General features: G+C 36.6%; 1 protein-coding gene across 1 annotated transcript in view; it reads right to left on the bottom strand.

Moving 5' to 3' along the window:
- Positions 1-16,972, bottom strand: part of SMC1B (structural maintenance of chromosomes 1B) — a gene marked incomplete at its 5' end in the record, with an annotated part of 36,841 nt that overhangs the window by 1,395 nt on the left and 18,474 nt on the right. The window contains 9 exons of the mRNA XM_010290805.1: positions 2,873-2,942; positions 3,184-3,335; positions 5,772-5,926; positions 6,680-6,836; positions 7,733-7,831; positions 9,237-9,390; positions 10,649-10,794; positions 11,911-12,052; positions 13,732-13,838. Of these exons, the coding sequence (XP_010289107.1) occupies positions 2,873-2,942; positions 3,184-3,335; positions 5,772-5,926; positions 6,680-6,836; positions 7,733-7,831; positions 9,237-9,390; positions 10,649-10,794; positions 11,911-12,052; positions 13,732-13,838 (1,182 nt within the window). The remainder of the gene's footprint in view (positions 1-2,872; positions 2,943-3,183; positions 3,336-5,771; positions 5,927-6,679; positions 6,837-7,732; positions 7,832-9,236; positions 9,391-10,648; positions 10,795-11,910; positions 12,053-13,731; positions 13,839-16,972) is intronic.

The following is a 16,972-nucleotide window of genomic DNA, read 5'->3' as shown; positions in this document are numbered from 1 at the left end:
GGGAAAGAGATACGAAAGACCCTGGGAGCAGGGAAACATTGCGGTGATCTGCAAATATAATTAACTCAAAGTTTTTGCAAAAGCAAAAGTTTTGCTTTTGCTCATTCTGCAATTTAAGACACTTTCCACACATGCTTAAAGAGTAACCTAGCAAGCCAATTAAAGGAATTTTCTAGGGAAGCACTATTTTTGTAACCCTCTTCCTGCATTACATGGGCAGCTGCTCTCCAAGCATACTGTACATCACAGCCTGTATCACAGGTTGCCTGCTTCGTGTTGCTTATGGGAAAAGAGCAGCCCTTTTAGTAACCCTGCCCCAAGCCCTTCCACGCTGCATCTCCTTACCGGAGCAGGCGGCAGGAAAAGGACTGCAGAAGGGCTGTAAGCCAAACGGGACCTTCGCACCCAGTATGCCCCAGCCTTGGGAGAGACAGGCACCTCTAGCCATGAAGGTTACAAATGGGTCAAAGCCCAATTCCACTTCAAAGCAGGAAGCTCACCTTAACTTCCCTGTCCCCCAAGGACTAATATAGACTAGGAAGGCAATTTCAAGGTTAACCCTAATGTGTAATACAGTCCAAGTTTAATAGCTCTTTGGCAATAAAGTAGTATTTATGGATGTTATTTTAATAAATGTACATTAGACCAGAACTTAAAATACTTAAACTCTGTGCATGAATATTCTTTGTTTTCTTGAATATACATCTTAAAAACATACATTGTTCTTGCTGATGTGTCAAAGGAAATATGATACTTTTGACCTGTAAAAATACTACCAGTTGAAGGTTATAAGCCTAGGAACCATTTGACTAACAACTGTTAGTATGACCATCTTCTGAAAACATTTAGTGGGCTATGAATGTGATTTATATCTGAAGAAAAGTAAACCAGATTTGAAATATGTTTGAATTGAGAAACCGAGTTGCATTAAAAAAAAATAAAATCAGCTATTCTTTGTTTATAGGGTTCCGAAGAAGAATGGTGCTTAGTGTATTATTAGGTATAAAGTGGACATCTCTTCTGCCAGATGTGTCAAAATCGGCCTACACAGAAAGGCAAACTGCAGAAAAGTGTGTCTCATCAGCTGTGTTAATGCATCATTTGTAGTCTCTATGGAAAGCTGATGACATACTAGAAATCATGAACTTCACGGAGTGTGTATGTAACTGATGACTGGTGCACCTGTAACAACTGCAACAGGAATTTATGAGGATAAACTCTGGGTAATGACCAAGCAATGTTGTTAGGCACGATCTGGGACCCCTGCCCAGCTCCAGACAGAACCATGAAGAATTCTACATTTGTATCCAAAAGACGACCTCAGAAGTCTGCAGAGACAGCAAGTACTAATCACCTAATGCACTGCAGCTTTGATGAAAGGCAAAAATGTGAAATTTAGCATTAAATAGTGTAATAGCAGGTAAGAAAGCCAGTAAAGGACAACTTGGAGGCAGCCTGGGTAACTCTTAAGTCATCAGCCACGATACATTTGACTCCAAAATGAAGAGTATCATCCAGAAAACACAATATTCATATTTAACCAGAATACATGATCTTCAACTGTTAAGTCATAGTGGTCCTGAGTGAAATACTAATACCTAGAAAAGTATCCTGTTCAAAAGCTTAGATCAGAGAGGTGTTTTTGTAGTCACTTGATGTGTAACCTGAGAGCCAAACCCTAATGCTTGCTGAGTTATTTTCATTACAGTCCCATTACAGCTAATCTGGCACTGCTAAAACACACTGGACCGAGTTAAAACAAACTCGGGGCATATCATCTGCTCAGAAGTAGTAGATGATGGGTATCCCTCATAGACTTGTATCCCAAGGAATGTTTAAGGAATTTGGGTTCCGGAAACACTTCTCACAATGCTACGCAGAGTCAGTAATCTCCGAGAAAGGATTCTATCTGGCAGGCACAGATAGTGGAGCTTCCCCAGCTGTCTACTAGAGAAGTACCCTCCAAGCAAACTCTGGCATACTTGGCACATCACAGCTGACTCCATTAGGAAAGGGGGGGAAAAAAAAGAAAAAAGTTTGGTGTTTATAAAACTGCTTTTGTTTGTTAGGCTCTACCAAGATTGATATCACTATTAATGCAAGTAGAAATACAGCTTGATCTTACTTTATGTGGAAAGAAATGTTTCCACAGAAGAAAGTCCAGGGACATGCAGAGATCTTTGTTTCCTCTCCTACATACAATTTCCTTTTATTGAGTCTCCTCCTCCCAGAGGCTGACATCCACAGTAGGCAATCTTTACTGTTTGTATTCTATTGTAAGTTTTTGCTACTTAGTGAATAGTTATTAGCAAAAGCAAAAGAAATTGAGAGGACAGGAAGCTATTTTAATCAAGCAGTAATTCATGTGATTAAAACTATGAGACTGATAGCCCTTAACTGGTGTTAATGTAAAAATATTTAGTGGGCCAATTATATAAAATAAATACTCCAAGTGACAGAATGACTTTATTATCAACATGCAGATACACTCCTTTCAGCTGCTTAGAAGTAAGGGAACTCAAAGGCCTTAAAAATTCCAACCAATCCAACCAGCAATTCACAAGTGACCTTCATGTCAAGTTGTACCACACACAGTCATGCAGCATACTTTCACACTCCTGACCTACTTTTCTAAACTTCACAGCTTGGGGACTGATTAAAACACACTTAGATTTATGAATTTAAACCTAGACCTAGTCTAACATCTCATACAATCATTATTTCAGTCCTAAACCCAATATATTTTAAACCAGGTTAAGGTAGTGTAATCAATCTCTTTATCCCAGCCACCTGTAATGAAAAGTACCCATCGCTCTACAAAAGATACCACTATATAGTCAAAAAAAGGATATGGTGAAAGAGACCAACTTACTTTATCAATGTTTGTATTATCCAGGGCAGCATCTATCTCATCTAAAATAAAAAAAGGTGCTGGACGAAAACTGTAGAAGAGAAGAGAGTATTTTGCATTTAGATGCAAAAATGTTAATAAACATTGTAATTACTTTAGAGATTCACTTACTCTACCATAAAATTTAGTAAGAAGTAATGACAGATAAGGAATAATGACTTTAGTTTGTCTGAATACTCTATTAGCAGATTTTTTTTAACATGTTTATAGCATTTGTCTATCTTCCTGCCACTTAGCCACGTACTTGGATAATTCCATAGTATTTCTTTTACCTGTGTATAGCAAACACAAGAGCCAGAGCTGCCACAGACTTTTCACCTCCTGACAAACTGTCCATTGGCATAAAGCGCTTTCCTGGAGCCACACAGTTAAAGCCAATGCCTTCCAGATAAGGCTCCTCAGGATTTTCAGGACTAAGGAATGCCTAGAAACACATACACTTCATTATTAATAGTGACACTTACAAAATTATTAAGATGGATATTTTTAAGGTTTAAACAGTGACTGACCTAGTGTTGAAACTGTTAGCTTCATTTGTAGGAAGAACCTGTTCACCTATACTGAAGAGCAACATTATAAATTTTCCTAGCAAATAACCCTTTCTTAATGAACCATGAGCTCCAACATATTTGTTATTTACAAACTTGCAACTACTAAATAAACTTGATTTTATAATCTTTTATGTAATTGCTTTTTTTTTTTTAATTATTAAAATTTTAGACTTCAAAGCAGTTGTACTTTTTGTCTGGAAGTAAATATACTTCCAAAATTACAATTTTTTGTGAAAGGTTAGTTTTACAAAATCTATCTTTGAGCTGGAGAAAGATTTTAATATAGGTAGGCTTTCTCTATACTTTGTATCCTAGTTCCCAGGTCCAAAAATTAAAAGTATTTTAAAGGAACAGCCATTTCACCAAACCATTAAAAAGTATGATGGATAAGCTAATTGCTACATGGTTTATTTTTCCTGTTAAATAGAAGAGACAATAAAATAATATAGTCTCTTCTCCTCTGCACAAGTGGATACAGATAAAAGAAAAATTTCCATAGCTGACATTCATTTCAGATGGCTCCTCTCGGATCATAGAGCAAGCAGAAGAAAACCAAGCTAAAAAACTACATGTACTTTGATTTAAAACAGTTTCTGTGATAAATAGTCCTGGAAGTAAGACAAAGTGTTTGCAGCATCTTTATTTTGTTTGAGGTATGCATTATTTTCCTCCTCTTCTCTGCTGAACGAATGCCCGTTGTTGTTACTACAATGTTCTTCAGGCTGTGAACATGAAGTACCTTGCAATGCAACTCCCAGTTCCATGCCACTGCATACATCTATGCAAGAGTAAGTTTTCAGATGTATGGACACTGTTAGCAAAAATCATCTTGTAGCTTACTAGGGTACACGTATTCCTTGCTCACCAAGATATGAAACAAACGACTCTCCACAGAAGAATGGAAGAGAACTGGTGGCAAACCCAGCAGGGAAACTGTTTTCATACAATTTCTTACGTAGTAGTTTCTTTTAAAGTACTTCTAACACAGAATGTGCTGATGAAATAAATTTTATTGAGCAATATATTAGTGCACAGATGTTCTTAGTCCAGAATCTCTGGAAGTTAAACTATATCTATCAAAGCTTCCCTTTTTCAGACTGGAGAGTAAAGCATTATTAATAAATGTTATTAATATAATAATATTAAGAAATATTAAATTTAAGAAACTTTCATGTTAAAAATTGTTAAGGTTGCTTAAAAAACATCTGTTCAAGATGCAACTTAGACCACCTCCTCTGATGGCAAAACCCAGAGCTAACCCTTTCCTTAGCTAACCAGAGCAACTGCCACACACGGAGCGATCATTTCTCTTCCAATGGAATTGGATCAGGTTTCTTCAGCTACTATGTCAGTATCCAGTAGGTGGTTTTAGCTTCCCAGCTAATCATGGGCTAATCTCTTGGGCAGGTTACCACTATGGCTCAAATGAAGGTACAGCACCACAGACTTCAGAAAGAAAGCACCCAACTACTTATTTTTGGCAATGCATCTGGAAAATACTGGTTGTTTCAGAGTAATGCGAACTCAAGACCTGCCTAATGTTTAGTCAAGGGGATAAAGTATGTGCCCAGTAATCATGAACAAAGAAATGTTTTATTACCCTGTCCAACCTAGAAGCAGAAAGGATATATTTAAAGATAATGCAGTGAACACCTTAAAATCCAACTGAGGGAAAGCACAAAACCTGAAGTGTAAGACAGAGAAGAGGTCAAGCCTGAGCCCTTTAACCATTATCAAAGATTATCAAAGATTAATACAATTGCGACACAATTTTTCTACAGGTTTCTTAAAAGTTGCCAACATATTAAGTCTATCTTTTTAAAAATATTTATTTAAGTGGGGTATATAAGAAGCTTCAAAACCTCATATAAAACACTAGCACTGAAAGTGATTTATGATTTCTAAATTTATCTATACTAATGATTAAGTGTTTTTAATTACTTATTATTGGTATCACTAGATCTGTAAACCAATGTTATTTTAAAATTAAGTACTCTAATATCTTTCACATTGTGTCATGATAATTTTCAAGTCTACTAAATACAAAGAGTAAAACTAACCCAAACTGAGTAGTTCCCGATTTTGTTAAGACTTTAGATCACATTTCTCTGTCTTATGTCAAACATGCTTTGGCATATTACCTATTCGTCCTCTGGCCCTAAAATTCTGAAGTCTTTATTATTTGTGTAATTTTCCTCTTCAGGACTGAAACTGTCTTTGGAAACTAAAAGCATTACTAAGTTCTCTTATTCTATATAACAAAGCATCAAGTAGGCCTTTTAAGCCAAGTAGCTAAGAACACAACACACCTGAGCACTACTGTTTCTGCAAAGTTTCTTGTAGATCTCATCAATAGCTACGGCGGCATGCTCAAAGCACCGGCTAAACAGCTCATATCTCTTTTTTTTCACCTGTTCAAATTCTTGCTTGCATATTCTGGCCTCCTTTCTGCTGGTCTCAAAAGCTACAAAAAAAAAAAATTACTGAAAGTACTCCATAATAAGCCTCTAAGCAAATACATAGAGCAAATATGTATTGTGTACCAGAACAAGCATCAAGGAAAATACTTATTGCAGAAAAAGGTTTTAATGCACATACAAGGACGATACCAATATTATGAGTTTCCTTCAAGACTTCAAACGGAGGCCCCAAAACCTGAAAAGTTCAGATGTATTAATTCTGCTCTATGCCACATTCATCTGGAAAAATGAACGAAATTCTTTTCCTAATTCCTTCTGTAAGCTGGAGAACCTTAAGCAGCACCAGCATTTACCAGTCTCAGCTTCAGAACTCCTTGGTTTTCTTAACACGTTACTGTCTGCAATGCTCTTTAAGGACACCAGTAATTTTGCAGTAATGCTCATGTCTACAGCATACATATGTTCCTTCAATTATTTAAGAAAAATTTAAAGAATGTTATGATTAACATCAGTAATTCTTAGAAAATAATTAAAAATACTTTATGATGTCATTTGGTCTACAAAGTATCTTTCCAATCATTCAAACTGTATTTCAATAAACTACTGCGGAGTAGTGTATGTTAATAAATTGTTTACGTATTATTAGAGACAACTGAAGATAAACGCTTGAGCACAAAAAATATCTTAATATCTGAAAGAAGCAAAGTCAGCAGGACCAACCCCAGAAAAAAGAATTTCAATTATGTTAAAAACCCTCACAGTCACACGAGAGATTAATATGAAAGACTCAACGTTACCATCCATTGACTCTTGGAACTTGTCCCGAGCTATCTGTAATTTCTCTACTGCTCTCAAGTTTGGAGCAGCTGTCTTCATTAAAGTATTCTCTTTAGATTTTATTTCCTGCTGCATCTGGTTCAGATGATCTTCTATATCTTTATCAGAGTCTAGGTCCTAAGGGAAAAATAAAAATACTACAGCAATAAAATTTGCTTCTAGGTCAAGACATTTCAACATATATGGCAAGCACCCATGCTTTCTGGAAGAAGTACCCCACTCATCTAATAGCTTTAACTGGAAACACAACAAAATAAAAAACTCGACCAGAGTCTTAGTTCTCAGATTTACTAGGTCCTAAGCATTGTTCCACAAGACCTTTAAAAACAGACAACAAATTCCCTTCAGCCTAGAAGTCTGGGTTAAAAATACAACACAGGAGGAGGATTAGCTGATTTCACTACTTGATTTACCACGAAAACCTTTGAAGACAGGTTCCTGATTAGTTCTTTGAGAAAGGTTCCAATGATGACAGATTCGTCCCTTGCTCTGTACTTAGCCTCTGACATTTAATTATTTTCCTTATGATTAAAAAGGAAAAAAATAAAATTACCAAAAACTAGTGAGGAAACATGACCTAATGGAATGTTACAGAAAGAAGTATGGCAAGTCTCAGTCTCCAAAAATACTACAGAGGTGGTACACCCCCCCAGCAGTCAATCATTCGTTTCTGGAGTTCTGAGCCGTAACCTTCAGTGTTGGAACTTAAAGGCAGGAGGTAAAGGAGGAAAGAAAAAAAATCAGAGTTGTATTTACTATTTCTCCATTCTATTTTTATGGTTTAGGTAAGCTTTAAATTAAAGGTAGTTATATGGGAAATTGACCTATCCAGAAATCCCATACTTTAGTGCTAGACTGCAAAACCAACACACACACACACACACTTAAGCTTAACAGTGTTTTTACTAAGTTTCATTTAAAGTCTAGTATGAAGAATAATTTCAACAAATAAAATATTTTAAATAAAAATAAAAAATAAATCAATCTCTAATAATTTCAAACAAAAAGATTACCTTCAGGTCTTCTGCTAGGGTGCTGTAGTCTATCTGAATTGCCTCTTCCCTTTCATAGATACTTGACGTAGTCTGAGTGGCTTCTGTTTCAGTTCCTAGCTATAAATATGAAGGACATTCCAGTTCAAAAATATGACATAGTTAACTTCTAAACTGTTAAAACAATACATTAAAAGGATATAAAGTGAGGAGACAGTGGTAACATGGTATGAGGTAAACTTATTCCATTGCTCCTCCCCTAGCCAAAATGTGTTAACAATTAGTTAAGATCTTACGAGTCTAACTCAGAAATGCACCTTTTATCTGAAGGTGAACACATTTGAAGCTAAGATGAAAGCAGCAGTCATTCATTTGTAATATATTTAGAACAATGTGCATGGTGTAAACATCTCAATTGGAAAGGATTTACGTTTCCATGATAATTCATTCTCCTTTCAAGGAAAGGCTTTTAAGCATTTAAGTCGAGGCATTTCTTCTATTGGCCTCAGAAGCAGCGAGTAGATCAGCTCTGTATGACATAAGTAGAGTATCTTCTTGACATTGTAAGCCTGGATTTCAAACAGCTACTTTCCTTTGAATGAAACACATGTTGCATGTCATTATCAGTCACTTTCCCACCAAGATTATTTCTCAGAACCACATCTTACTGGTCTTCTCAGCGATATTAATTAGGAATCAAAGTTGTTATTCCTACTGCTCACCTCCTTGGTTTCATCTCTTCCTTATTCATAAACAGCGAGAGCTGAGCTGCCTACATACTCTTGATGATTATCAGTTCATGACCTTTCCCTTGAAAGACTGTATACCTCACTGCCTTCATTCTTTCTTCTGACCCACTCATACACACCTATCCTCCAACAAAAGTACTTTTCTAAGGAATGGGTTCAGCAAGACTCCTTCCAAATTCACAGATTTCAAAACCCATGGCTCTTTTCTTTTGTAGCAGTGGAGAAAGTTTAATTTCTCCTCACAAAAGATATGCTGGAAAAAGGGAGAAGACTAAGAAAAATAATGAGGGTCAACCCTCTGATAGCAGGAATATTTCTATTTTAGCCTATCTCTGAGTTCACTGAATATCTACATCTACTGAAGACAAAAGGATGATTTTAGACAGCATTTATCTTATGAACGATTAACCAAATATTATATCAAACCATGTACATGCCCCATTTATTTATGGTTCTGAATTAAACTCTGTATGTCCTCTTACATATATGTATCTAGAATACTCCTTCATACCAGGTTTCTTGTACTGCAGCGATTTTAACTGTTTCACAGGAACACATTTCAAGCACAAGCAAAAATACTTGCAAACAACCTTTCTGTCTACAAAAATAAACAAAAATCCTCCTCTTGAATGGATGAGGCCTGATCTCATGAAAACAATGTATTTATTTTAGCATTACTATATAAAACAAACAATCCTGTAAGGAAAAATAAGTATCTTTAAATTCAAGACTGAATAATTGCTTCTCTGTGATATCTATCTCAACATTTTGAGTACCTCTACTTCACTGATGTCGTCCAGTGATCCAGACAGGAGTTTTATTTTCAAGTCCTGCACTTTGCATTCAAGAAGCATATTATGTCGTCTTAATCTTTGCTCTTCCAGAGACGTTTCTATACCTGTAGCTTCCTTTTGTAACTTTGTAGCTTCCCTACATACACAAAAGGCACAAAACTACTAAAAAGCAGCAAGCATCGCTGCCAGTAACATACACAGGCATGCAGCATGAAAAAGTTACCAACCACAGAGAGCGCTTTTTTCTCTATAATCCCAATCAAACACAAAGGAAAATGGTACCTAACTTCTTCCATCCCCTTCATTCTTGTGAATTACTCAAGAGGGAGCTGGGAACCAGACACTATCTAGCATGCAAGCTAACACACTCAGCTACTCTGTACAAATCCTTAACTATATCACATGGTAAATGCTAGTAGCATTGGCATAGTTTCAATATATTGCAAGTTAATACTACAGCATGTTCAAATAACCACCTTTCCTAACTACAAATAAACTCTGTTCTGCTCAGCTCTGCTGAACATGTATGGAGATTTTACCCTTTTAAAATTTAATCAAGTATCTCTCATCATTACTCTACTTGAAATACACCTTGATTTTTTCCAACAAATTCCTCTGATAGCATCAAGTTGCTAAATAAGGCAGAGACATAACAGTCTTATATTGTTAAAATTACACACTATAAAATGAATTACTAGACATACAATCTATGAGTTTATATGAAATTCCACAAGTTTACCTAGCCATACTGTGCCAACATGTCAGGATTTCTTAAACATAAAGAAGAGTCCTAATTAAGAGACATTAAATGCATCAATAATAAACAAGCATATGAAAACTAAAGTATAAACTGTCCCACAAACAGCTTGTTTAAAAGAACAGTAAGGACAAAATAATGACATAAAATTAGTTTAAGGCATCCAACACTTGAAAGGCCTGGAGAAAATGACAACACAAAAAACCAGAAAAAAAAACCCAACAGAAAAAAAAAATCTCTCATCAATTGAACCAACTGTACAAGTCAAACAAAAATGTAAGACCACCAGCAAACTTAACATACTCCCCATAAAGTTGAAAGTTAATACATACTTATCAGAAGTCACTACATATTTATCAGAAAACACGAGACCTAACACTAGGTAGATAATAAGATATTATTCTATATTGTTTATGGGATGGCTCTCGTGGAATAATCTGGTTCACATCACTTTTGGGAACCACATACTAAATTAGAAACACTTTTTAACGAATGCATACTGTAAATGCAAATTACCATATCTCTAATGAATCTTTCCCAAAAAAACAGAACAAGACAAATTCAAACATCTGATCACTAAAACTCTTCCAAATATTATCACATTAATCATTTTCCCAGGAGTACCATTAGTAATTACCTATTAAGAGTTAACAACGTCTTTCTGAACTCTTCAACTTCATTTTGGGTTTTTATAACCTCAGATTTATGAGCACTTAATCTATCCTTAAGATGTTGCTGCTCCTCCATAATTCCATTAACTTTTTTTAGTAGCTTTTCCTCATCCTGCATAGAAATATTTACATTTTTAACTCTTCACCAAAAAGCTTGATATGGAACCTTTTATACAGAAGGAAAAGTTTAAACTTGTTACAATACATTCAAATGTTTTACAGCACAAAATCTGAAAGGCACTGGGAAAATCTGAAAGGCCCATCTTACACATAGGAGGATGCAGGTGTTTTGTATACACAGGCACAGGCAGCTCCAGATTCATGACTGTACTGGACTAAACTATAAAGCCATCAAACAAGGCAGGGATCCTAGGATGCCTATGATCTCTAGGCTACTCCCTTTTCCTGAGTTAGTCCTTAGCCCTGCAAGAAGGATCCCATCTGCCGTACATCTACAACATATTTGGCAACACCAAAGGTAACTTGAAATCCTTTAAAAGTACTGTTCATTAAAGATAAATCCCGCAGTAATCCACAGAGAAAAAACCTGTGGAGGTACTCAAGAAGAGTCTTCCCCTATATAACCCAGTACCACTGCTAAATTGCTAGAAATGAGGTGCTAGAATATAGTAAACCTTTGGGGCAGTTTTACATTTAACTTTTTTTATTCAAAGCACTATTACACATCTTTTCTCCTTCACTTCGCAGTGCACCACAAGCACAGTTCATTTAACAAAACAAAATATTACTCATGAATACAGAACACTATGAAGGAGGAATCCATACATATTACTTAAAATAAAAATTTTCATTTGTTTTCATACAATTATTTTAAGCCTATTAGTGGCTGTGAAGCACCTTAAAGATGCAAAGCACCAGAATTGTTTACTATTACTCATAAAATCTTCTAAAGAATCCCAGCCACATGCTACTAGTTTTACCTGGAGACATATGTTGCCTTTTCATATAAACTAAATGCAATGTAACACTGCACATACAGTAATCCCAAATTTTATTTTTAGTGAAATACTCTAATATGATAGGTTGTTCCAAGGTTAAATTGACAATATGCAACTGCGTTTTTTTAATATTTACAAAGTCAACACTGAATTAAGCCCTTGAAGAATTACTCAGAATCAACTAAGTTTATTCAAAATTGTAATTCAATGCATTCTTTCCTCTCAGCCCCAGATAAATATACATGTATATTTATACATATTTTTGTTACCTTCTGTAGCCCAGTAATCTCAGCTTCATCTTTATGAATGGTCTCCTTCAACTTGCTGACTGTGTTTGTTAATTTTTGTAGATGATCACGATTATATTCCAGTTGAATGTTTAGTCGTGTCTTCTGATTTTCAAACTCCAGTCTAGTCAAAGTACAGTATTGCAAACCAACACTTACAAAGCAGGCTAGTAACTGTGATTTTAAGTTATTACAAGATACATTTTCACTTTGACTATTCAGTCAGCATTTTTACATCTTCTGCTTGAACACAAAAATTTGCATATGATTGGATCATTGATTCCACTACTTCCAGTATATCCACAGATGTGGTGTTACAAAAATACAGTGATAACTGTCAAAAAAATACAATATAAAGATACAGTATGGCCACATTCAATATGGAAAGTAACACTAAAATTTCCAGTAGCTTAGTATGAATGATATACCTGTAAATGATGCAGATATGAGCTAGGCAAAAGCTACACTGAATCTGTGTATTTATCCAATGCCTGCACTTCCTGCCTAGCCTCCGTAAGTCTCCTAGCTAGCCGATATGCGTGTTTATCTGAATATTATAAGGAACTTATCTCAGTTGGGAGATGGCAATTAAGAAGCATGAGACCAGTCTTATTTGTCATCTCTCAGGTGAGACCTGTATTTGTTTATAGGGGTACAATGGCAGAAACATCTTCACATGCTGTTGCGAGAAAGGACTGAAGTAAAGCCAAGCAGCTGTTCACAGAAAGGTCTGCTCTTAGTTGTTACTCTCTGTCTCCAGGCTTTACTGCTAGTGCTGGATCTGTTGTTCAGGCGAAAGGGTTGGCACACCACCAGCTCCAGGCTCTTTAGGCCTGGGCAAGAAGGCACCATAGCACAAGCTTACAGGACTAATGATAGCAAGTTAGGGCACAAGTAAAGCCAAGGCTGTATGTGCAGTGTAGCGTAAGGCCATGCAAAAAGCTCCTCTTTTCATTGTTCTAAGTTCTTACACTTCACCAGACTTCAGTTGTTGCAAACATAAATAAATGATCAAATCACTTCAGCTAGCAGGTGCTTTCACTGCAACTGAATGCATTGCACTACTACCTCACTGCAGCCCTAGCCAAAAACATACAATTGAACCAGTTTCTGAAAACCAGTCGGAGACTCTCCTAGCAGCTGAAGAGATGGCTGAAAAGAAAATGGAGTTCAGTGCTGGCCATTACATTAGTCATTAGAAAAACACTAGTCATTAGAAAAGGTATTTACTACAAATAGTATCAGGAAATGCACAAATTATCATCTGCCTGAAGACACCTGTAGTACAAGGAGACAGTTCATTTTAACATTCTAATTCTTTGTGATATAAATTTGAGGTCCTGTGACATGTGCCTGTTTGAGAGGAATACCAGCTGAGGTTGCCTGTGAGAAAATTAAGATCCTGTTTTCCTTAATATGTTCCTATACCAAATCACTGCATCTCACACCCAGTTCTCCTTTAAGATTTCTCTTACAGGAGTAAGCCTTCATGCCACTCTAAATTTGTGATACAGCCATTTTTCAATGTGGATTTTAGAAAGCTGTAATTTGCTTTATTTTTCTGTGACAGTGCAAAATAGTAAATTTTACCTGTCAAGTTTGTTGCAAATTGTCACTGCCTATAATTGTCCTATAAACCCAAACCACAGCAGTGCAATTGCTAACTAATCCTTGCAGTGATTAATATAACCTTTTACAGTCTTCTAGGTTTTTGTGGTATTTCCTGGGATGGAGTTACTCATTTATCAGTGTGCCCGATCTAATACAAACCACTTTTTTTTACATTTCAATTACAAATACCACCTTCTCTTATCTATCTCCTCTTGTAGTCTCACATGTTCTTGTTCATACACACGAATATTTTCTATACCAATTTCTTGACAGAACTCCTGGAAAACAGCATCTTCAGCCTTTGAATAAAGAGAAATGTAGCAAAAAAAAAAAATTTATACTATTTTGGCACTCACAGAAGCAAAACAGTTAGAAAATCACTTCATGCTACAGGTTGGATTTTCAATGTACTTTAAGAAACAGCAAATTGAACTACTGGGAAAAATCTGTGCTTGACATTTTCATGTAAGAATTCCAGTACAAATGCCAGATACAGGGCATATGATCTGCAAAAGGTTAACTCTTACCTAAGCTCTTATTGACAGCATCTGGTCATTCCAAGGACAATTAAAGTACCACAGTGTACCCAGCTTACCTGGTTCTGTCTGTGGTTCCCAATCAACTAAAGAACAAGAAAGCTGAATGGTACACAAATCAGATACTAATCAGATACACCAGGTTTCTTGGTGCAGTTCAGTTCTTAACTTTAATCCTTTCAAGTGATGCATAAATATTAATTGCTATGTTCCATTTATAGCAAGGTCACAGCAAAAACACTGCTACAGAATCTCTCATTTCCTAATTTCACAGTATATAGTAACAAAAGCTTCAGACAAAAGCTGTCCTTAAATTTTAATGAAAAATCTAAGCAGGCAAATAGGTATGGTGCATATGACAGGACCAAACAAAGAAATACCAACAGCCTACAGCATTTAAAAGGTAACACAATGGGCTGAACCTGTATTGTTTTGGTATGCAAGCTCATTTAACCAGATAGCAAATACTGTATCAAATCAAGTTATACTATTCAAGGAATACCATTATTTCGAAAGTGATGACCAGTCTCCATTTAGGTTTTTGTAGGTTTGTTTTTTTATTTTGTTTGTTGGTCCCTGTCCCCCCCTACCCCCCGCAGAACAATCAAAAGAAAAGTTCCCTGGATCTGGAATTCTTACGGCCTCAACATCAATGACTTTCTCAGTGTTTGCAGATGACACACATCTGCACCCCCTCATGCCTGTACCACAAGTAAGACAGAGAACATGCAGCAGTTTTGGCTTCTTTTTACATGCAGAATTCCAGCCATAGATTAATCCAAGAAAGACTGATAAGGATGGATCAGAGGCCAGGAACTAAGTTACATGCGTACTATACACCTCAAGTAACTCCAGACAGTGGTGAGCAATCTCTTTCTCTCTAAGAATCTACCTTTACACAAGCACCTAGGTGCAGGGCTGTGAATTTTCCAGATAAAAGTGCAGCACCATTTTTCCGCAGTTGGTACCAGATTCTTTTGTTTGACAAGAGTAGGAACAAGGCGGCTTCCAGAGAGAAGTACAGATGAGGTGCTTATCTCAGAGAGGCCAGAGTTGTCCACTGTAGCAGAACACAGCATGAAACTGCTCTTGGGACAAGATCAGCCTTTACTACTGTTGACTTGACCGAATGACTTCAGTCTCTTCCTGATAACCATGCTTTTGAATCTGCCAGTTGTCTGTATGAACTATTCTGGGAACCAACTGAGTATTAGAGAATGGTAGGGAAAATGGGGTATGAAATGGCAGAACAGCCTACAGAAAAAACAGCTGGGAGACCTAACTGTTGGATGACATCATAGACAACTTTTCCCAATGCTGACAAAGGAGCAGGTTCTAATGACAAAAGCTGTTTAGTACCATAAAAGATAGTGAATTTGGACAGATGGGGATAGCACAATGTCCCTAAGCTCTGCATCAGCTACCCCTCAAAAGAGAGGGAGAGCAAAGAATACTTCATTATATCATAAGCTAGTTCCATCTTCCATGAATTGGACCCCAAATGAATGCAGGCATACAACATTTTACTATGTTAAAAACATAACAAAAAAACAAAACAAACCCCAAAACCACAACATCCAAAAAACCCCAAACCCAAAACACCACTCCCACAAAAAAAAACACCCACACAAACAAACAAACAAACAAGGCAAGCAAAACCAAACACAGTGGAATGAGGAATCTGCTGACAATCATCATGCACACTTCAACCATTCTCCCAGGGTAATTAGAGGGCACAGAAAATAAAGCACAGATATTGGGATACATCCCAAGAAGAGAAAGGAATCTCTATCAACTTTTCTAGTACATAGTGGTACAACAGGTCATCACCTAGACATGACACCTGCAGAGTTCAGAACAAAGCACTCCAGCAGTGCTGAGAACTGTTCTCAGATCTAGAAAACTGATACAGAGCCTTCTTCCTAATGGCATGAGCATGCCTGATCTGTTCTGCCTGTGGGTTGCAGAAGTGGTGGATCTTCTCCCAATGATACTGATAGAGCATTTCCATGTAGACACTGAATGGGTCCTGCTATGACTGCAATGAGAATGATTTTCAAAAGGACAGTCACCCATGCAGACACTATTTACCTAGTGGATCCATTGATTACTGAGAGATCTGCAAATCTTGTGGGTACATATAGTTTAGTGTCATGCTGTGACATGCTGTCACAGATACACATCGGCCGGGATGACTTCATGCCAAAAGAAAGTTACAGTCTAGTCATGCAGTGACACTGAAAAATGATCTCTCCACAAACAGGAAAGATCCTGTAACTACAGTTTCATACAAAGAATTGGACATTGGAGTCTGAGAAAGAATAAGCTGAGATTTATAAAATTCTACCTTCAGGCCGTGAAAGACCTAGAGAATATTTTTCCGGGGTTTAATCTACAGTGAAAGTTTGCACTGAGAGCTCTAAAGCTGTGAACTTCCAATGGACTGCCCCTGCTCAATACTACAAAGAATAAATCATATTTATCAGCAGAGCAGGAAAAGGGGGGGGAAAACTAACCCATCTTCTTCAAACTCAGCAGTTTTTTCCTATGTCAAATGAAATTATAGCGAGTAATTTAAAGCAAAGCTTTAAATGTATTATATATTAAAGCAAAGCTTAAATTTATTACATAAATTAAGCAAAGCTTCATCCAGTATCAAGAAGTACATGGATTTGGTTGGTTGGGTTTGTGTTTGGCATATAAAAGTCACAGTATTTTGATTTTAAGGAAAAGGATTTGCAAAGCTATGATACATATATACTAACACCCAAGTGCATTTCTGTTCACAGTTACCTTGGTAAGAAAGGTACAGAATGTGGGAAGATTGCTGGAGTAACTCACAACCCTTGTCGATGAAGTAGTTTACAAAGGCAAAAGTTGTCCAAGTTCTAGATGTC

This window comes from Phaethon lepturus, unplaced genomic scaffold (genome assembly GCF_000687285.1).
Source record: "Phaethon lepturus isolate BGI_N335 unplaced genomic scaffold, ASM68728v1 scaffold11267, whole genome shotgun sequence".
Lineage (NCBI taxonomy): Eukaryota > Metazoa > Chordata > Aves > Phaethontiformes > Phaethontidae > Phaethon > Phaethon lepturus.
The sequence above is the reverse complement of the archived record's forward strand: the minus strand, read 5'-3'. Positions and strand labels throughout refer to the sequence as shown.